Raw genomic sequence first — 23,437 nt, 5'->3', positions numbered from 1 at the left:
TGTCAGTAATTTCCTGTTCTCTTGCTGTTTTCGCTATAGCCGGACAATCTCCTACGAACCTGTGGTCTTTCTCGTTTAAAATTGCCGAGACATGATTTTACACGGATCCGAGACGAATAGGAAAACGTAAACGGGTTGGAACAAAACGCGCGAAACGTGCCTGCAGTTAAAATGCCTATCTGACCAGTTTATACAAACCGAGTTATGTAACGTGTTTCACATGGGCGGCTAAATTAAATTCACGTGTTTTCCGCGATTTCATTTCCATTCCACGCGATGTTGAATTTCGCGCGTAAAATACCCAACCGTGTTCGTTGTCTGCTTAAATAGAAATAGTTTATGATCGAGACACGATCCTTCAAAATTATTTACATCTCACGCCTAATGAATTTATTTCTTACTGTCGTTTTATCTCTTCGTTCGTTATATTCTACCACGCTATGGGCTGTTACGCATCTGTGGGAAATTTTACGTGACACAAGTGAGATCATGTAGCATTGCGTGACAGCAAGCAGAGTATTCTCCTTGTGCCAGCGCTGTCTGAAACGCGTCTTCCAAGTGACAGGCAATACCACTGCACAGCACAGTTGATCGATTCCTAGTTGACTGAAGCAGTGCGTGATCGGTATTACATGATATATCAAGCTGCGTTTAGCTCAAACGAGCATGAACATAAAGCGAGAGCACTCGACCATCCTTGTTTGGAGTTACGTTAACAGTTGTAGAGTAATCTGTTCGTAAAATATTTACACCAAAAAAGCTTTTTCTCTTCAAACGATCGCGAAACGACGACAGAATGCTCGCCTACGTCTTAATTTTTCTAAAGAAAAGGAAAAAATAAGTATTAAACTCGTTTAAAGGTATTTTCGTACGTTAAGATAACTTTATATTGCATATTATTAAATATCGTTCGTTCATCGATATTATCGAAGAATCTACAAATTGAAGAATTAATCTTTCGATTTTTAAATGCGACACAGATCACTAGGATTAATAGTTATCGTATAGGGTTGTCTGAAAAGTTTCTTTCGTCTTATAAGGAAATAATAGACGCACAATGTTTTTTGTTTTAGATTAGTTTATTGAATTATGCAGGAACATAATAATAGAAATAGAACGAAATGGATCATACCTAATTCAATAAAATAATATAAAACAGAAATTGTTGTTCATATATTATCACCTTATGAAACGAAAAGAACTTTTCGGACAACCTGATACATATACAGTACACGTTTCTCTTTTTGTATCATTGGCTGATAGCTATCAGGAAAACGAACGCAGTGAAACGAAAATTGGTAATGGTATTCCTAATTCCAGAATTACACGCAATACGCAGTCGAACAGTTCGTAACGAGGTCGACGTATTCTCTACAATCTCCTTTGCAGCTCCCGTAGCCTACCGACAGAATTCAATTATCAGTATTACCCAAGCAAGAAATATGCAGAAAATTCCATCCATAAACATGACGGAACAAATCAGAGAGTCAGACTACAAAAGGCTTGCGATGATATATTCATCGGATGGATACATTGCTGATATACACAGAAATAATAAATTCAGAACACAACTTGAGTTCGTCTTAAAAGTTCCACGTGTTGAACATACTACGTCGTTGAAACATTAAATCGCCGAAAAATTAAGATTTAATGTATCGATTCGAAACAGCTAGCGTTTACTTTCGACTAGAAGGAAGCGAAAAATATCTCGGCCCTTCTTACTGCCATTATTTCTAATTGTTTTTAATTTCGAGTCAATCAGAAGATAGCTTCGTGCATAATAATGATATAAGAAAGAAGATTTGATCGTAGATATTAATAAAACACTTGGATATTTCTTGTTTTAATAATAATGAAAACATACATCTTTTTTATTTCAATACTTAGTGCTGTTTTGAAAAAACCTTTTCGACCTTAACACGTTGACTGCCACGAGTGTTTTCAAATAAATCTCCATCAGGCCACGCGTGCAGCAGTACCAAGCGTTCTCTGCTAGGCGCTCCTTTCGATATTTTAGTAATGCGAGTCGCTCATGTGGTGGTCTCAAGAATGATCTTTCGTTTCGTTTGTTCGCAACGTTAAAACCACTGACTGTTGTTGAATATAATGAAGGAAAGTGTGGTATAGATTATTCCGACCAAATGGTTTCTTATGCCACCACAATTAGGAAAGGAATCAAATGGTACAGAAAACTTGACATTCAACTCCTTCTAGGAATTTCTATTGTAAACGTTTTGACTGTTTACAAAATTACAACAAGGAAGAATATAAATATTAGAATTTTTAGACAATTATTAGTTGCAAAATTATTAGGGTTGTCTGAAAATACAGAAAATCCTTGTATTCGACGGAGTCGGCATAATATCGCCGTTCGGAAAAATGATTCCGGAAGAAGCATTAGACGCGCATGCAAACTATGTTATGCGAATAAAAGACGTCGAATGGACCGAACAAAGGCGCAAAGGAATTTGAAGAAAACAACAGCTTATTGTCCAAACTGTCCGGACCAATCTCAACTATGTATAGAATGCTTTAAAGTTTTACATTCTAAATAATTTTTTAATAAACCATTTTCTTATTACTTTTATAGCAATTCAACAGTTTTATTATTATGGAATATCTTTTCAAATACCTACGACGATCCTTCGCAAGTAGTCAAATAAGCGACACCCGAATATGGGTTACGCGGTCCGACCAGAAACTTTGCTGACACCCGAATACGGGTGTCGTGGCAGTCAGCGTGTTAAAGAGTAGGATAATTATCTTCCTGTTCACAAGTATAAATTACAATAAAGTTCAATTTATTGAATGTTGCTTCTCTACCAGCAAAATAAAGTACTAGAACTTCATTGTTCTAATAAATTTAATACACGATATTTTTAATGTCTTGCTATTTATTCTTAAAAATGTCATCCTTTATTTTCCTTCTATACAAATTCTTGCTAAATCGAATTCGTTTGAAAGCTTGCTGCGATTGTACGAAACCTATAATGAAACCGATGTTCTAGAAACAAATTATATCTCGGACGTAACAAAGAAATTTTCGATGCAAATTTGTCCAATGTATATCCGTTTGCTCGCACACTTCGCTTTCCTCGTAATCATTCGATTTATGACGAAACCAGTAAACGTTCATCAAAGGCGAGAGAAATTCGAACGATCGATATCATCGCGGCTTTGTCACAATTATTCGAGTGCCGGTATGTCGATGAAACATAGGTCAGGATACAGAGAAGCGAATGCAGGTCGTTGCACCGTGACGTCGTTGTCCACGAGTAATAGACTTTTGATACGGCGAGCAAATGACACTGACGATAAATCGTCGCTCCGATATACCCGCATCGTCTGTAGACTAACGCGTTTTAAATACTTTCCGTTTGTATTGGAGAGCGACGCGGTTCTGCAGGCTAAATGATGCAAACGGCCGGACACTGCGGCTCGTTGATCTTATTTACACTCCGATCGATGCACTCTGATTTAATGGCGACGAACTGTGCTGCATCGACAGCCCGTGAACGATAATCTGTAACTGCTACTCAAACCGGCCGATCGATCGAACGTCGTTAAGCCTGGTCGAACAGCGGCGACAATGAGATTCGCGAGGTCGATCAAAATCGCGGAAACTATTTCGAGCGCATCGCCTGAAACGCGCGACATCGAGTCACGGTAATCGCGTTACGTCCCGATAGAAATGTAATTTCATCCGCGATGCAACCAGGAGAAGGTTGAACGACGAGCAACGGCCGATACGGGCGGCGGAGTCTTAACACAGCGACCTGTGATTTTACTGATATCGCAGAGTCGAACTGTAGCGCGTTAAATTACCGGTTTTCCGCGGCAGCGTTTTAATCTTACCCCGGTGTAATAAAACGATGGAAAATCTAGATTTTCAATTTTCTATTTCAGATGAAGATGCCCTAGATTTCTCATATTATATGCAAAAGAATGTATTAGGTTGTCCGAAAAGTTTCTTTCGTTTCGTAAGGTGGTAATAGATGAACAACAATTACTGTTTTATATTATTTTATTGAATTAGGTATGATCTATTTCGTTCTATTTCTATTACTATATAATAATTCAATAAACTAATACAAAACAAAAAACATTCTGCGTCTATTATTTCCTTATAAAACGAAAGAAACTTTTCGGACAATCTAATAGATTAAAACAATGTAAAAGCAAGGTTTCATAAACGCGTTAGGAAGTTGGCAACAATTTCTGGTTGGCGTTTGACTCTTGCGAGGCGTCATGGCTCGCTTGAACAAAACCTCTGGCCATTGTTAACATCACTTAAATATCTCGGATGCTTTAGTTTTCCTTTAAAAACGCGACGATGTAGACTCGCAGAGATTTTGTAGCTTACCATAGTTCGTATCGTCGTCTAATTTCAGACACACGCGAAAGATTTGCACCTTCCGCGAGGCAGCCGATATCTGTCATCCCGGCCGATGCCCTGATAAGGTTGTCTTCGTCTAACACTGACTGCCGTCGTCATCAGGACACCGACCTCGTCAGACGATCGACAGTCGGAAGGAAATTCGTTAGCGACGAATTCTTAAAACTACGAACTTTTGCCGGTGCCCAGCTATAAAAGAGCGCGTCGAATCGCTTCGAAGTCTGTCAAAGTAGTTTAGAGAATCGCTACCAGCGCGCTTCGCTGGACGTGTGCTTTTTATGTGCTTTCGCGAGACGTTCTCTTGTACTAAACATTATAACAATACTCGTTATAGTTAATTTTGTGACGTTAGACGTATAGTTATTTTGTGTTGCAATCTTAAATACTTGAAACGAATAACATCGATCGACAGCTTTAAGTTGATTTGGCTTCGTGTACTAACTCATTTTCGCATTCATATGTATAATTTTGTGTGCTAGACTATATTAGTCGCATAGTAGTGACACACGTGTGTGAATATGAGTGTATGGAAGTATGTGTGTGCACAGCGTCTCGAAAAACAGATGAATGTATCTGTTTCGTTGGTAGTGTGCCATAGAAGATGGTGAGACAAAGAGAATACTGAGACACGTGCAAATGTACAGTGACGAGCAAAAGAGTAAACACACTCCGCTGATTTTATGTAAAAGGCGATACTACGACTAATTTTTCAAGTGATCGGTAAAAATTAGGCAACAGTAACTTACAAGCTACATCTGATTAACGAAATGTAATAGTTCATTTTCATTAACATTAATAATGTATAGAATATTTCATAATAATTGTGTTTTGAAACAATGTTTACAGTTTTGCACGTTTCGTCAGAAACGTTTATGATAGCATGTATATGTCAGGGAAACGAAACTGTCAATAAGCACTGATTGTCCACTGTTTCGCAGTCAACTGTTCCACACCATTTTTAAATTACTTCTCAGTTTGATATGCTTAATCCAAGATGAAGCCACTCAGTGAAGATAAAAAGAACAGTATTATTTGTTTGTGTGATAAAGGTTTGTCGTTGCGGCAAATTGTAGAGAAATGTAGTGTCAGTCATACGATAGTTGCAAGAACAAGAAAAAAGTATGTTAGTGGACCAATTTCTTCACAAAACGGTAGACCGCGATTTATTTCGGATAGAGCAGCACGTGAAATTGCACACTGTATTCGGTCGGATAGTTACAAAACACCAAAAATTGCTGCTCAAGAAATCAAAATAAATGCTAGCGAATGGACCATTCGTCGCTCTTTAAAGAGAATTGGTTTTCGAGCGAAGGAAAAAGAAAGTAAACCAGCTCTTTCAAACAAAAATATTAAATTACGAAAACAATTTGTTGACACCTACAAAGAATGAAAGACCGAAGATTGGGAAAGAGTTATATGGAGTGGCGAAACAAAAATTAACAGATTCGAATCCGACGGAAGGTCCTGGTATTGGACTTCATCCGAGAATAATGATCAACCAGGTGGTATAAAACAAACTATGAAGTTTGGAGGTGGCTCAATTATGTGTTGGGGTTGCTTTACTCACAGAGATGTCAGTCCCTTAGTTCGAATCGAAGGTATAATGCGAAAAGAACATTATTTGACCATTCCACAAAATAATTTACCTTCTGTAGTTAATTCTATTGGATATAATGAACGTGAAGTATAATAGTATTTCAACAAGACGGGGATTCTAATCATACTGCAAAAATAGTTAAAACCTGACTAGAAAATCAAAATTTTTCTGTGACGAAGTGGCCAGCACAAAGTCCGGATATGAATCCGATCGAAAATTTGTGGTCCATTTTAAAAAGAAGGCTGGCAAAATATAATAATCCACCTTCAGGTGTTCATGAATTATGGGAAAGAACACAACAGGAATGGTACAATATTAAACCACAAATAATTAAAAATTTAATTGACAGTATGCCTGGTAGATTAAAAGCATTAAAAAAAAGTAAAGCAAAGTGGACGAAATACTAGGTTGAAACCTTAATTCGACGAGTATAATTAAAGTGCAAAACTGTAAACATGATTTGAGTTGTCCATTTTTGTAAAATGTTCTGTACATTATTTATGTTAATGAAAATGAACTATTACATTTTGTTAATGCAATGTAGCTTGTAGTTACTGTTACCTAATCTTTACCGATCACTTGAAAAATTAGTCGTAGCATCGCCTTTTACATAAAATCAGCGGAATGTGTTTGCACTTTTTGCTCGTCACTGTATATCGACGAAAATCCTGAAAATCGTTTATTAAATAAATCTAAAACTATTTTAATATGAATTCTAAGTGTAACCTTAGTGTTCCTTTACTTTTATTCAGCAATTAAGATCCACAATTCTCAACAATATATTTATTTATTAATCGTTTCAAAACAAATATGCTTTATACAGTAAGACACAAGTATAATAAAAATACGATATATTTACAAATAGTCTGGATTTACATGATCTTTTCCCAACTTATCACATTACACGAGATACTTTTAAATTTCATTATCGCTGTAACGAGACACGACTATCGTAATTATACGATTATCGTCTTGTGTTCTTAACAAAAAGTTGCTCAATGGATTAGTTAATGCTTTGATTTGCATTAAGCGACGCGAAGAATTTTGAAATTTTCGAAATCATAATTTTCAGCATCGTTTTATCAGTATTTAGGAACAGGATCTGTACTATGTCATCAACATTGGAGATTCTGAACATTATTAATTAATGTTATTATTACAAGTAGTACATTAAGTACATAGGGCTAATACTATCACTAACATACCATTAACGAACCATTACGATATCGTATGCTACGATATAATTCCATTCTTATTGTTAGCTTAATCAACTTTGCGTTAGAAGTTTGTGACCTGAGCTTTGCAAATATTTCCTCTCACTGTGGAACTTCAAACTTCCAGTTCAGTCTGATTTATAATTTGTGTAATACAGTTGTGTCGACGAAGAATGAAATTATAATTATTTGCCAAAGTTCCGCTAACTCTGTTTCCATCAAATACCTTCGTTATTTTGTACAGCGAGTGAAAATATCATCCACGGAAATCGTATAATCGAGAACAGGACGTAATATTACGACGGTAACGATTTCTTTACAGGTGAAGTCAGATAACCGGAGATAAATTCTGCTTTTACGAACAAAATGTCCAAACAACATAATACGACTTCGACGAATTTTGTTTTTCCAACTAAAATGTTCAACTCTTTTTAACGAATTCTGAATATCAAAATAGTAAAACGAATTTACTTTGTTCTAAGACAGTTGATATTTTACATGAAAGATATGAGAAAAATGAGTTCTTACGAAGTATGTTATTTATTAGAATTCGTACGACGAAATATTCCCAGCAAGATGGATATCTGGTACACTAAACAGCGATGAAAAAGTGACAAACGTTGGTGAGGAAATTTTTCCAAATCGATGGGTAGAACGTGAGCACGCAGTACCTTGGTAGCTCGGTCTTGCTCTTAATAACCTCAGAGTCTTTCTTCAGTGGGAACACTGAAAAATACCATGTATCGAGATGCACCGACAATTTCGCCAGATACGATGCAACGAATTTCCGCGGTATATTCCGCAAATAAACTGAGAGACGATAAGACATGCACTGGTTCGCACATTACAACATCGTATAGATATACTGGCATACACAGTGGCTATTTCGAACATGTTTTGTAATAAAAATAATCAGATGTACAAGTACTCGTAAAGTTTCAAGAACGATGTAACAACAATGGAAGCAAGCGATTTTTATGAATTTGTTTTATAACTAAATAGTCGTTATATGTGACTAGATATTTTTGGGATATAAATAGCTAATCTCGAAGTACAAACGTAATTTTCTTCTGCTTGAATTTTCCTTATTGTTTGTCGTATATTATACAAGTGTTGAGAAACGCTAAGTTGGTATGACCGCTAGTTCCTATAAGCTAAGTTGGTACGATTTCTAACGACGCTCTTTTATCTTAGAAGTCGACCACGTGTTAATTGCCTAAGCGTATCCGGCGTGTTCAGACGTTTTTGTACGAGGAGGTGAAATACAAAGTGCAATCTGTGTGGATCAATTGAATATCAACCCTAACCTATATTTAATAACAAGTCTTCTGACCATCTTCGACAACGTAACCATTTAGCAATATAAATTTACCAAAAATTTTAAATGGAATTATTGTAGATAAATTGAGGTATATTTAATTAGTAATACGTTTAATTTAATCATTTAAGATAACAAACTAAATTCAGCATTGAATTTATTATTATCACTCCCATGTCGTCAACTTGATATTTTAATTCCCTTGTACACGTTCTTGGTATTTAGTCTCTTCGTACTGTTCGCGATTATACAGCGACGCTTTTCAAATTTGCCAATCAATCTTCTTGATACACGAGAAATATGCTTGTTTAAGATGACAGGGATTCCTCATATCAATACGCGTCAGCATATTTCAGTTAAGCAAAGAAGGAAGCAGTTAGAATTGCAAAAACCATGTGCTTCAACGATAACGAAAATTATCGAAGAAGAGACAACTTGGCAGTAGTTACGACGTTGTAATCAATTTCAGCTTTTACGCTTTCAGTAAAAGTGTCATTGATAATATTTGGAGTAACTTAGCATGAAAAAGCATTTTCATGAAACAGCGACAACGCTAAAAGAGACGTAGATATTGTTTTAAAGTTCGTTCATTGAACTCTGTCTTCGTTCGGTTCTTGTTCCTTTGGTACCTCTGTGGCATTTACATTTCACAGCTGTCGCACAGTTTCGTTCTTCTCGAGGCAGACCAGATACCGAACTCGTTAAAACTTGCACAGCGTCGGATTTAAATTAGCGGTGAGAAACCAGGAAAATATCTCAAATGTTTCGCAAAGACCGATTCAAAGAATGAATAATTTACGGACAAAGTCAAACCTCCAGCAAACTTTCGATCTTCTGGCGATATCGTAAATTAATAATTGTTATCTTGATGAAATATCTTGCGAACTTTTTAAGTACGCAGCCTAATTTATATTTATTTTGATGAAGTATTACGAATTTTCAAAGTATACATCCCGTGGCAGATAATTACTCGACGTACGTTTTAATTGGCGAGTTATATCGTCTACCAACTTTTCACTTCGACTCTTCTTATTTTGATTATAATTGAAATAATTAACGTCAGATTTTAATCTATTTTGCTCGCTCCGAATTGGACTGGCTTCTGCTGTATTGCTCGTCACGACTTTCCGTGTAAATCTAAACTAGTTCGTTTTGAGAGATCGACGTTTTCTCAGAAGAATTTTGAAATTTAAACAGGCGCTTCAAATTTACTTCGTCTCGCAATCGTCAAAAATTGTCACAAATCACGCAAACGAAAAACAAGTTATGTTAATACGCCCAGCGGCCTCTGCGTCACGTCCGATGTACTGTATTTGTTACACGGATGCAACAAATGTTAAATAAACTTTATTTAAGATATAAATATATGTAGTATCGTGGACAAAAGGCCTAAGATATCTGCCGAATCGTAAACAATGTCGCGAGAACCGCGGCATCGTCGGGTACATCAATGTGTCGTCGGTCCTTTTTAAGTGGATAGTTTCGTGGAAAGGGCCCGCGTGACCCTGGCCACGGGCGTTTCGGGACACGTGTCTCGAACGGCGGGAAAAGACAAAGAGACGTTAAAGTCAGTATTAGTTGAGAAGCCGGAGAGAACGGATGCAAAAGGTGTGCAGAGTGTGAATTGAGAAGCGAGAGCGAGCGAGTGTAGAAGCCGAAGAGTGTGAATCGGGAAGTCGAAAGCCGCGTCTGAAAATAAGACGTACGACAGCATTGTAATTATTTCGTTGCTTCGAATATTATTAATTAAATCAAAACATCATTACTTGTCCTTTCCTCTAAGACCCATTAAGATACTACATATATTATTAAAGCTCCGTTAAAAATTGCAGCAGAGTCGATATTTGTAGAGTTCTTTATGAATGTACATTTTGCTCGCTTCCCACAGTGACAAGCTTTATTTTCCACGTAACAAACATGGGCAGTAAACGTCTAATTTGGAAGATTTTCTCCATAGATAATCTTGTCTTGTGATTGTCAAAACATAATTATAAAGTCATCGTTTTATTTTTTTAGATTGAACGTCTCCGCCAAAATTGAACATCTCCTTATTTTTGGTTTCATTAAGAAATGATTAACGCGCAATTCGGTTTTATGGGAAAATAATCTTTTTCCAATTATTTTTTCCGAACGACTACGATGTCACCGTTATTTTTTCGTTATGCTTCATCTTATTTTAGACAATTCGAAGTAAAAATACACGTGGCCAAAAAGAATTGGTAAATGGAAATGGTAAATACATTCGATTATGAACTCAGTCATCGCATTTTTAATTTACATGATCTTTCGTGTAAAATATATCAGTAGACAGTTTTCCGGGAGATTGCCAACGAATCTGAGTAATATGGTAATTTATGGCAACAGAAGGCAATTTATGCTAAGACATTTAGAAACTTGCACTTAAGCAGCTGCACCTGAACAATTTCTGCGAAAACGGCTGATGCGTTCGCAGACAAAATAATATCGGCGTATACATGTGTATTTCTGTAGTTTGTGTGAAACATTTTCCTTGCTTTTTGACATGTATTCCAAATCATCCTGTGTATTCTATATAGTCTAATAAGTCATTTTCATCCACATCAATGTGTAATTTTACCTTTCAATGAAAAGATTCATAAATAATGTAGAATATAATGAAGCGAGAAAGAAAAATAAGAAAATTGGTATTTAGATCTAAATATACTCTAACGATACTTAATACAATGAATTAAGAAGTCATTTTTTTACGTTTGTTGCAGAACTTGAAGAATCAGATCATGACGACGAATCTGTGGGTCGAACAGGTGAGTGATATTAATTCATCTCCTTAGAAAGAATGGCGACAGCTAGATTAAACACTGTCGGCTTAATCTGTCCTTAGAAAGATTATTCGTCGTGATATAATTCATCTGCGCAGCGATTTAATTACTAAAATTAATTACCGTTATATGTTCGTGACTCGTTTTCACAGTTTTAAACGCTTTGAATATATGGAACAGTTCAGAAAAGTATCCGAATATTCGACGCAGAAAATTTTTATGAATGTATTACGTGTGCTATGCGAAAATTCTTGAAATTTTATTAACTCTGCGATATGACGCGATTATCGTCATTATATTGATAAAATTTTACCAATGAAAATATACATATATACATAGATATAAGTTACAAGTTACAATACATTTATCGCAAACGTACATCCAACGAAAAATTAATACTCAGTTCTAATAGTCGTCTTGAACATGTAATTAGTGCTAAAAATAGATCTCATTAAATATTATGATATATAGTAAACAATTGATCGTGCAAATATTTTTCTAATCCTTTAGAGACGTATGTTTCCAATAAATATTTTGTAATTTCTAACTACACACCTCCGGATTTGTTTTAGATTTTATTACTATAATCATGATAGTGGTACCTTGTCACACTGTTAATGAAGTTTCAAAATGACATATTTAGGCTTCTTCGGGTTTCAGTCGTTTCTTTATTAGTACGTTATACTTTGTTCCGAAATTTCGTGATTTTCCGGACAGATCTAAAGAAAGAAAAAAGATACAAAAATTTAAAGAAAATCGAAACGTTCTAAAGATCGATATTATAGTCAATATTTAAGATTCTTATCATTGCATCGATAATGTACAGGATGTAAGAGAACGTGTGGCGCCTACTTCGGAAGCTGATTGTACTCGTAAAAATAATAAAAATAGGCTCGTATGAACATATGTTCTATCTATAATATGTTCGTCCATGAGATAAAACGAATTTTCTGCTCCGTTTTTGTGTTGTCTAATTAATTGCTAATTATTGTCAATATTTAAGGTTCTCAACGTTGTATCGACAATATACAGAGTCTAACAGAACCTGTTAAAACAATAAAAATAAGCTCATGTAAATATATATTCTGTTTATGTTCATTCATGAGACACAACGAATTTTCTGCTCTATTTTGTGTTTTCTGATTAACTACTAATTATTGTCAATATTTAAGGTTCTCAACATCGTATCGACAATATACAGGGTGTAACAAAAACTGTTAAAACAATAAAAATAAGCTCATACAAATATATGTTCTATCTATGTTCATCCATGAGATAAAACGAATTTTCTGCTTCGTTTTTGTGTTGTCTGATTAATTGCTAATTATTGCCAGTATTTAAGGTTGTCAATGTCGTATCGATAATATACAGGATGTAACAGAACCTGTTAAAACAATAAAAATAAGCTCATGTAAATATATATTCTTTTTATGTTCATCCATGAGAGACAATGAATTTTCTGCTGTATTTTGTGTTATCTGATTAACTGTTAATTATTGCCAGTATTTAAGGTTCTCAATGTCGTATCGATAATATACAGGGTGTAACAGAACCTGTTAAAACGATAAAAATAAGCTCATGTAAATATATGTTCTATCTATGTTCGTCCATGAGACATAACGAATTTTTGTTTTGATTTCGTGTTATCTAATTACTATCACAGAAGATGCTTAAAAAGACAATCCTGTATTTCAAAGCAAACCAGTAAACGTCTTGTCATAGATCCGGTTACACTCTGAACGCTTGTTGGTGTTTCCCGAATTTGTCGAAAAGCTTGTCCTATTCTGAAGCTTAGTATTTCAACTTAGTATATTCACTGGGTTTGTCCTGCTTACAAAATTTGTCACATCTCACGAACGAAAACACATAGGTAGATACGTTTATATCAACTTTTTTCATCCTTTTTACGTGTACAATCAGTTCCCGAAGTGGGTCTCACGTGTTCTGTTACATCCTGTATATCGATCGTTTAAGATCTAAAGACTCACATAACATCGAGAAGTTTAAATATCAACATCAATATCGACGCCCTGAGCGCCTCTTAACAAAAATGCGAAGAAATAAGTAAAATTTCGAAATATTGCAAAATCCTTCGTATAATACGCCTAACGTATCCGCAATGAGTTTCCACGTGCGTCCAAACAGTTTCGCCAGCCCCCGTATCGTGTCTCGATGCCAAACGAATCTGAGCAACACGGTAACGTCGCAAATGAACGATTACTTAAAATTGGAAATTGTGGGAGAAGTTTGAAGGAAAACAGGCGAACCAGCCGAATAGGCTGAAGGCGGCGCGGCGTAATTCGTGCGTGGGAAGTAACAGGCGCTTAGCTATTTCGAGTCATCGTCAGCACAGTAACTGCAAATTGCTTCGCCAAGTAATATGTACTCGTGTAACTACACAGCGTTGCGCGCCGTTTCTTTTGCTAGAAAGAATCGAGCTAAGGAGGGACGAGAGGCAAGACAGTAAGGTGCAGCAGCAAATGTAATTGAAGAATAATTAAGCGAGACCAATTAACATCCTTATCCTCGTTCCCCGAGCAACTTGAAAAACGTCTTCAAAGATAAATCCCACTAAATACGTTAGACGTATACATGCAATTTACGGCCGTAAATCTACGAACGTGGCTCGTTCTTAACAGTGAATTTACTTTCTTGGTCAAGGATTTATGTATCCTTTAATGGATGTTGCTGCGAATAATTACCGAGATAAATAGTTCAGTGTGTGTGATGCTTGTTTCTTTTGGATCAGGAGATTGGACAGGAAGATGGCAGGAGAAACATAAGAGTACATGTACATACAGTTGCTGAAATTTCCATGAAGCCATTGTATGTTTTATAGTAAAATCTTATAAACATCCCATTTTAATGACAAGTCTGTGTATGATACCATTTTGGAAGAAATAGAAAAGAAACGTATATGTAGAAATGGTTTTAATAACATTCACAGAAAGAATTGGGAATGATAATTTTATTTATCAACACGACAAAGCTCCGGTTTACACGTCAAAATATACAAAACGATGGCTACATGAAAAAGAATTGTTCTCCAGATTCGAATCCCATAGAAAATCTTAGGGGAATAATTGTAAGAAAATTTCATGCATTGCAGGCAATATAATTCCATTGGTGAATTATCAATCGATAAAAAAACATTACAAAATTTGTACAAACTATCAATATGGAAACAGCGATGAAGTTATTGTCAATTTTCATTTTGTTTATTTAAAGAGCGTGTTGGCTTTATAGAGAGTTTCCATTTTGTTTTCTGTTAAATTATATTTTTACGTTATATTTATATTTGTTACATCTTTTAATGACATTTTCGATTACATTAATTATATCTTTTTATATTAATTTAATTAATTATATCTTTTATATCTTTTAAAAGAAATGCTACTTCTGTTGTCACAACCGAAGCACGTGTTTCTTTTTTAATTTTCCCAGAATGCTATCGTACACAAACTTATGATTAGAATAAAATGATTGTAATATTTTACCAAGGAACACAGTGTCCTTATGGAAATTTGGGCCGCTGTAATGAAAATAAAGTTGTTCGAGAATTTTTTACAAATTTTCTGAGTGTCCCATATTCGATACTACATATTTTTCTACCTCGTTGCATTTCATTTCTTTTTTTTTTTTTTTACATTTTTTATCATCACTGCAAGATAACGCTCAAACTTTTGTATAAATTTAAACTAGCACTATTTTAACAGAACGTTTATTTTAACACATAACTATCGATTTTGTCTTGTTCTAGCGCTGGTTTCGTTGGGAACGAGCATGTTTCTTTTTATTGGGAAGTTTTTAAAATCTGGCGTTCGATATCAAATGCAGTTATCCGATATCCGTGTCGATTTTCTGACTTCGCTGTCATTTTGTGGTGAACAAATATCGTTCAAATACGTGCAATAAAAATTTGTATGCATTTATAGGAAATTTGAAAGTACAGAATTGCACGAAATGCACATATTGTTCAAAGTATAGTGCTTCTTACAACACTTGTTAGGTAAAACAATTTTCCACCAAGGTTCCACTGTTTTAATTATATTCTGAAAAATAGGAATTTGCATAAAAATTCGCAGTCTACTAGCACGATACTTATATCCATGGTTGGTGTGTGTGATTATTCTGTCTAGATGATATTTGCACGCGTGTGCTGATTATCAAAACTCGAAGGACCAGTCTGGTGATGAGATGCAAGGAAATAGATTGAGAAACTTATCGTAGAATCCTTTCCCTTTGACTTCTTATTTCTTCCTACTTTAACGGGAACTTTTGCTCTTCGTTGACTTATTAATTAAACTGCTTATCTGTCGAATTAATTAGCTTCACAAACCAAGAAGCAAGAAAAATTGATGTAATTATAAAATATGAGCTTGACACTGAGATCTAAAAAATTTCAAAAATTAGAGTTAACCACATTAGCCTGTGAACGACTCAATTGTCAATTACTCGTTGATTCATTAATTTTTATAAATCAATCAACACTCCACCAATAATATACATATACTTTTACTTGTTTTTTCCTTTCTACAGTTTTGTTTATATTTCAAGATAGCTTTTATGTTATGGAAGATGTCCATGAAAGATTGTCCACGAAATTTTAAACATTTCTTTATTCAAGTCTTTCGCGCTATTTAAAATACATAGTTCCGTTTAATTGCTTAATTGATAGGTCTCGTAGGAGTAAGTTAAAGATCTCGAAACTACGAAATTTATAGCATCAATCGGTTTATTAATACGTACGTTTGTGGACTGAAAAATTTCTCGAGAAAGTTAAATTACGCCTCTGCGTCCGAGAAGAATTACCGCCTATATCAGTCTCATAATTAATTAACACCAGAACTACCGATAGTTAACACGAAGCTATTTCTACCAAAACCAGTGAAAATGACCGGTCTTTAAAAAATACGTAATAATAGAATATTTTTATATTTATTGATTTATTACTTTCTTACAGAAGCAATTTAATGTTATTTAATAGGTTTTTGGTATTATTAATCAATTTGGGATCCCTAAACGAGAGTTGACTCATTTATAAAATTGTAGAACCAATAATCTTGACTGGTGTGGTACTTCTAGTGTAAGCATCTAGCGATCTAGCGATAGATCCGGAATTTTCCTGATACTCATATCATCATATCGAATGATACGCAGTAAAAATTTGAAAAACGTGTAGGAAGTTGCACAAAACGAGGAAACTGGTTAATTGGGGTTCGATAAACAGATTGCAGGACCCTTTTACACTTTGACAAGTACCAGTCATTCTGACTGGTATTGGTATAAATAGTCTTCATACAAAATTATTTTCAGTTTGAATACATAAAAAACAAAATAAAATTCATTATATTATTCCTTTAGTTATCGTTGCAAAAGTCATTACATCATTGCGGAAAAAATATAACATGAAGTAGGAATTTTAAAATAAAATTGTAAGACCAGTCAATGTGACTGGTGTGGTAGTTCTAGTGTTAAAGAGTGTTGTGAGCAAAGATTAAAACAGGCTAGGAAAACAGATAAATATTATCAGAAATTAACAGAATTATAAGTGCGAATTATAAACAAGCGGTTGCTGAGCATGTGCGTGGTGGGGCTAAAACAAAAGATATGAGGCTAAGACAAAAGACAAGGAGTTGCTATGGGACATAAACAAATTAACGGCAGTATGAATTGAGAAGCCAGAGAGTGCGGATTGCGTTGTCAAGACAGTGTTGTCAGCGTTGTTGAGAGAGAGTTGAATCTGTGGTGACGAGAATTGTTAATTAATTATCTAGTTGTTTTAATTATAATACGTTGTTACGATTAGTTCATGTTAAATAACCACCGTTTTTTGTTTAATTAACATCTGTTTAATCCATTTATTATTAATAAACTAATTATAATAATTTACGATACTACAATAGTGAGCTCAAGGTTCATTTTCCTTCCAGTTGCTTTTCATCTCGCATGCCGAGAATAAAGTTTATGAAGCAAATTCTATGGCGAGAAGAGTCTTCCCTTCTAAACTAAAAGTTTTTAGTTTCATCATCGGCTAGTAATACTTTTGTTTCTAGTAAAATATAGTGAAAGTTACGTTTTTAATAGAAATTGCGAGGAAAGTTGCTGCACCATCTATTTTGAAAATTCATTTTACGATCGAAATTAACATTTTTAGAAGAGACAACATTAATCTTTCATTATTTGTAAAAGATAGAGAGCATCGATAATATATTTCTATCGGCAAACGAGCTTTCCTCTTTCCTATTCACCACGTTGATAAACTGTTTCAGAGTTTCTGCATCGGAGAACCGAGCTTTTGCGCTCATTACCGATGCGAACTCTGTTTTCCCCACGTTGCCTTGCTCCTTCTCTTCTGCTTTCATATTATTCTTCCACTTTATCTTCTCCTTATTTTGTCCTTTATCTTGTATGCCTTTCTAGTATTCATTCTCTCTACAAATCGTACCTCATTTATTTTCACATCTTTCTTTTCTATTTCTTAATTTATTTTACACACTCTTTTATACAGAGTGTTTCGCCTAGTTTCATCGTTCAAAATGTCTGCTATAATTACAGTCTTATAAAAATGTTCCTCGTTTTCCCCTTCTTAATCTATTTCGTACACTCTTTTATACTAAAATTTTTATTTCGCTTAGTTTCGTCATGCAAAATGTCTGTTATCATTACAGTCTCATGCGAATTTTCGTAAATAAAATTTCGAATATAGAATGATTTTAGAACACATAGTAGCAATAGTTCTATACTACTTGAAAGGATTAATAAGATGGAAAAATCAAAATTATTCTCTTAAATGGAATGGCTATATTTTATTTATTGTAGATCGTAACCACTTCGAAAACGTATTGCATAATTCACAACGTTATACGTATGAGTCTTTTAACCCTCTGATTCTCGAAATTCAAATTATGATGCCATATTGGAAACTTTGTCCATTTTTTTCTATTTATATTTCTGTCGACACAAATTAAATTTCAAGGGTTTATTTCGAAATATATGTGAGATATATTATTCTTTTCTTATCTTTGTTACAAATTAAGCCTTTTTTACCATATTCCATTACTTTAACGACTAGTAAAACAGTTCAACTCTACGATAAAGGAAAGAAATTGAAAAAGGCACGAAATGAAAGATCTTGCTAGTATTAGGAATTAATGCGCTGAAATAGGCAGAATCTATGATATTCTTGTTTTAGACTAGAATAAAGATTGCATTTGTATTGCCTACCCCATGCAACTGGAAGGTTCAGATCGTCGAAAGCTATATAAAAAAAATTTACTGATCAATAATATTATTAGTAAAATAATATTCTGTTTAATCTTCGACTTTCGAGAACGTTCCACTTGTTTGTCAAGCTAACAATAAGTCATTAACAGAACACGGTATTGTAATATCGTGGAGAAATGACCTAAATGCCGTTAGGTCAAAAGGGCCTGGCAGTTTTTACCGGGAATCGTTACCTGAAGAGTCGAGTGAAATAGTCGTGAGTAGAGAGGCAAGTGGAATAGTCGTAAGCTGAGAGTCGAGTTGATATAGTCGTGAGTGGGAAGTCGAGTTGCAATGAGTCAAGTAGTGAGTTGAGAGTGGAGTGGAGATAGTCATGAGTTGAAAGTCGAGTGGAATAGTTGAGTTGACAGTCGAGTGGTGAGGAGTCCAGTTGTGAGAAGTCGAGAGTTGAGTTGCCGAATTGTTATGAGTTGTAAACTATTAGTTGTGAGTTGTGAATTAACTATTTAATTATCTTAGTTGTATCACATTACTGTATTTAGTTCACGTTAAATAACCATCGTTTCCTGTTTAATCCATTGTAAATAAATCTATCGATCAATAAACTTATCATATAGGATAGAAATCAGTGGAAACCCTAATTTCTAATATCTCTAAATAAATAAAAAAATCCCATAGTACCTTGTAAACACGAACATGTACTTTGCTACTACACCAAATTCGAAGACATAAGACTTCTAACTAATAAAACACAGTGTAAAGATCTGTAAACCTCCTAAAAGGAACAGACCTTTTACATCTCCTATAGTTGCATACGAGCTATACCAACTTGCTAGTTAGCTAATTATTTACTAAATACCAGTACTAAGCTTTTTACTTGCAAGCTTTTTGGCATCTATTATTATTTTATTACATTACAATATTCTATTTATTATTGTATTTATTACATTCTATTGTAGCTAATATATAATATTTATATATCTATAAAATACACATGTCTAACCAGGGGATGTAATAATTGTAATAAAAAATAAATAAAAAAATCGTTAATTTTATTCAATGTACAATAAGATTATACTTCAAGGTCGAGGATAAAGGCAAGCCAGAAACGATTTATCTGCAAAAGAAAACATGGCCAGGAAGCAGTGCAAGAACAGAACATTTGAATTACGAGAGGAAACTTCAGCATTCTTATAAATTTCGAAATTTTTGCAAGCAACTAAGAGGAATGGAAAGTTTCAAGAAATTGTGTCAGAAACACTTTCACAGAAACCGATAATCGGTGATATAAGTGAAACTGTTGCCTCACCAATAGTTGCACACGATTCTCAGATTAGTTTCAGAACAATTTCACGTGATCCAGTAATATCTGTGCCAATGCGATCCGAATCTTACATCGATGTAAAGTTTCGCTATGCTATTTGTCCTACCATAGGAAATTGCATGAAAATAGTTTTATCTGTAGCATGATATTCTATGTATGTGTCGTAGATAAGTTTCGACGTAATAATTCGTCTCGTTTTATTGAATTTACAATTCATCTGATTTACTGATAAAGCCGTTTCCATGAGGGATGATTCGTAGAGGACTCGTACAGTTTCCATAAGTTGTGAAAAAGTAGATTATCAGAGCAGAATTATGACAACGTTAGTGGATATAAATCGGCTACTATCTTTTATAACAATGCAACGATGTCTCAATGATATTCAAAATGTATTTGAATCAACGACGTACTATTTGATCATTTCTGTTGTAATTAAAATGTTGAAAAAACTTGTTGATAAGGAAGAGAAATTTTCACAAGAGCGGAAGATTAAACAGAATATTAGTTCACATCGGACTCCGAAAGCTCTTACTACTGTAAGTCATTGAGTTCGTTTCACGAGTTACTTTAATGTAGCTATTACTTTGTTTAAACGAGTTAAATGTAGCGTTTAATTTAAAAAGACGAGACAAGTTGACTTTTATGTCTTATTAATCCTTGCCAGTAAGATAAAGGTAGTTTCGTAAGAAACCTTTTTATAGAATTGCGCAAGTTGTGCAGTTTTTGTAAGAAACTTTCCTATAAAATGTTAATGGTAGCAGACATAACGATGGATGAAACGTTATAACTTTTGAACTAATCAATTATTAATTATCGTACAATCGCACAGTAAAAAGGATTGCACAGTTTATATACACAATATGTCCTTTTTCACTGGAGACGTTCAAATGTCTGAAAAAAGTTGTATGATATCAACGAGGACATGATACTGTTTCCCGGACAGTTCAGGGGACGCTGCGAAAGACACAAGTTTGTAGCGTTTTGAAAACGTTTGACTGTCAAGAATATGCAAGAATATATAATAAGAAATGGCGGTATCAAAAATAAAATTCTGATGTCACCCTTGCAGGACGTTTCAAGGTCGTCACAAGGTAAACTACGCAAAGTAGAACTATGCAAAACAGAATATTCCCCGCGATACCGTACAACTATTGTCTCAGACATTTCTTCGTATCATTCGTATTTCTTCAGATATTTCAACGTTTCCGGTTAAATAGAACATACCTATATACAGGGTGTTTTGTTTCTACCTCGCTAAATTTTTTTATTTACAAGTATTTTACAATCAATTCTCGCATTGGGAATTTTGAGTAAGTTTCTCTGGCATTGCGCAGTGACATGGCTAATTATTTATAATAAGTTAATAAACTTATTAACTAGAATAACTATCTAGAAAGACACTAATAATAAACTTATTAACTTATTATAGATAAGTATAATTTATAAATAATAATATTATAAATAAGTAAATATTACTTATTAGAAATATCTAGTTGAATCTAGTGCTAACGTCTAGTCTAACGGATAGTGTTTTTCTAGCCTGCGGATCTGGTCCGACGTATTAAGTAATTTAGTAATTAGGGGGTTTTGATGTTCGTTCACTCTTTTGATATATCTATTGCTACATTTTGTTATTTCTTCTTTGACTGTGGGTATCTTGAGGTCGCGATGTATTGCTTCATTATACCAGGGTGCATTTATTAGGGATCTTAGCGTTTTCGATTGGAAGCGTTGAAGTATTTCAACGTTGGAATTAATGTTCCCCATAGTTGAATTCCGTAGGTCCAGACAGGTTTTATTATGGTCTTATAGAGTGTAATTTTGTTCTGCGTGCTTAGGTTGGCCACTGAGCCAGTAGAATTTTTTAAGTTTATCCTTGAGTTGCTTCAATTTGTCTATGATGTGTTGTTTCCATGTTAATCTCCTGTCCAGAGTCATGCCCAGGTATTTGACTGAGTCCTACCTCGTCAAATGACCAGCAAATTGTACGTCTGAACGTAAGGAAAGATGCTATATAAATAATGGATCGTGAATGCTCCACTACAAAGCTACAGCTAAAATACCATAATTTTAAATGAATGCACTCTCGTTCCATGGATTTTTCATGTTTACAAAAAATGTCGTCCGTTCTTGCGAACGGAAAGTCAACATCGTTGATACATTCAGTCTATTGCTATCAGAATTTCATTGTGATTTTCTTTAACTTCACCGAATGCAGTGTTTATCATTTGTATCAATTCCCGAGATAAATTAATTTCTGCCCGACGCATTTCAATCTTTTCCATAAGTAGAAATCGTTACATTAACACGTTGACTGCCACGCGTGGTTTCAAAGAAATCTCCGTCAGGCCACGCGTGCAGCAGTACCAAGCGTTCTCTGCTAGGCGCTCCCATCGATATTTTAGTAATGCAAGTCGCTCAAGCGGTGGTCTCAATAATGATCTCTCGTTTCGTTCGTTCGCAACGTTAAAACCACTAGCTGTTGTTGAATATAATGAAGGAAAGTGTGGTATAGATTATTCCGACCAAATGGTTTCTTATGCCACCACAATTAGGAAAGGAATCAAATGGTACAGAAAACTTGGCATTCAACTCCTTCTGGGAATTTCTATTGTAAACGCTTTGACGGTTTACAAAATTGCAACAAGGAAGAATATAGATGTTAGAATATTTAGGCAATTATTAGTTGCAAAATTATTAGGGTTGTCTGAAAATACAGAAAATCCTTGTATTCGACGGAGTCGGCATAATATCGCCGTTCGGAAAGATGATTCCGGAAGAAGCATTAGACGCGCATGCAAACTATCTTATGCAAATAAAAGACGTCGAATGGACCGAACAAAGGCGCAGAAGAATTTGAAGAAAACAATAGCTTATTGTCCAAATTGTCCCGACTAATCTCGGCTATGTATAGAATGCTTTAAAGTTTTACATACTAAATAATTTTTTAATAAACCATTTTCGTATTACTTTCATAACAATTCAGCAGTTTTATTATTATGGAATATCTTCAAATACCTACGACGATCCTTCGCAAGTAGTCAAATAAGCAACACCCGAATACGGGTGCCGTGGCAGTCAACGTGTTAAATCGGTCTAAAATTCAAAAGATAAAAATTAGTCGATACATTTATCGCGATATCTTTCCTGCAGCTTTGTAACTGAGCATTAATCATAAGAATATGCTGATACCGTTCGACCGGATACAACTGAAACACCCTGTATATGTACTAGATGCTTTGTCCTCGTTGAAATTTTAATATTTTTCCATTTACTAGGCGTCGGTTTTTTCTTTCCCTCGTTTCTTTACGTTTACGTACGTTTTCTGGCTGTCTGTCTTCATCCCCCGTGTCTGAAGGCGGTACAAATTTAATCGTTGCCGCGTTCTCGTTTGTACTGCACAAATTCTGCCGACATGTTTTCCATGACGTTTCTCCCTTCTCTCGGTAATTTTTCACGGCGACAGCTCGGTTCGTCACTGCTTGACGATTCATAACCGTATTGTACCATATGGCGAACACTTGTTTGGTCGGCCGTGACGTTCGATAAAGACGGGATTTGAA

General features: G+C 34.8%; 1 protein-coding gene across 12 annotated transcripts in view; it reads left to right on the top strand.

Annotated features, from left to right (window-relative positions):
- Nucleotides 1-23,437, top strand: part of LOC100648987 (acetylcholine receptor subunit alpha-like) — a 430,373-nt gene that overhangs the window by 105,009 nt on the left and 301,927 nt on the right. For 10 of the 12 annotated variants that reach the window (XM_048409567.1, XM_048409564.1, XM_048409559.1 and 7 more), the window contains one exon: nt 11,264-11,308. In XM_048409567.1, the coding sequence (XP_048265524.1) occupies nt 11,264-11,308 (45 nt within the window). Of the gene's footprint in view, nt 1-10,208; nt 10,228-11,263; nt 11,309-23,437 lie in introns of those variants that run through there. The other 2 variants (XM_048409566.1, XM_048409568.1) reach the window with 2 other exon arrangements.

This window comes from Bombus terrestris, chromosome 10 (assembly GCF_910591885.1).
Source record: "Bombus terrestris chromosome 10, iyBomTerr1.2, whole genome shotgun sequence".
NCBI classification, from domain to species: domain Eukaryota; kingdom Metazoa; phylum Arthropoda; class Insecta; order Hymenoptera; family Apidae; genus Bombus; species Bombus terrestris.
This window is presented reverse-complemented; position numbering and strand designations above follow the sequence as displayed.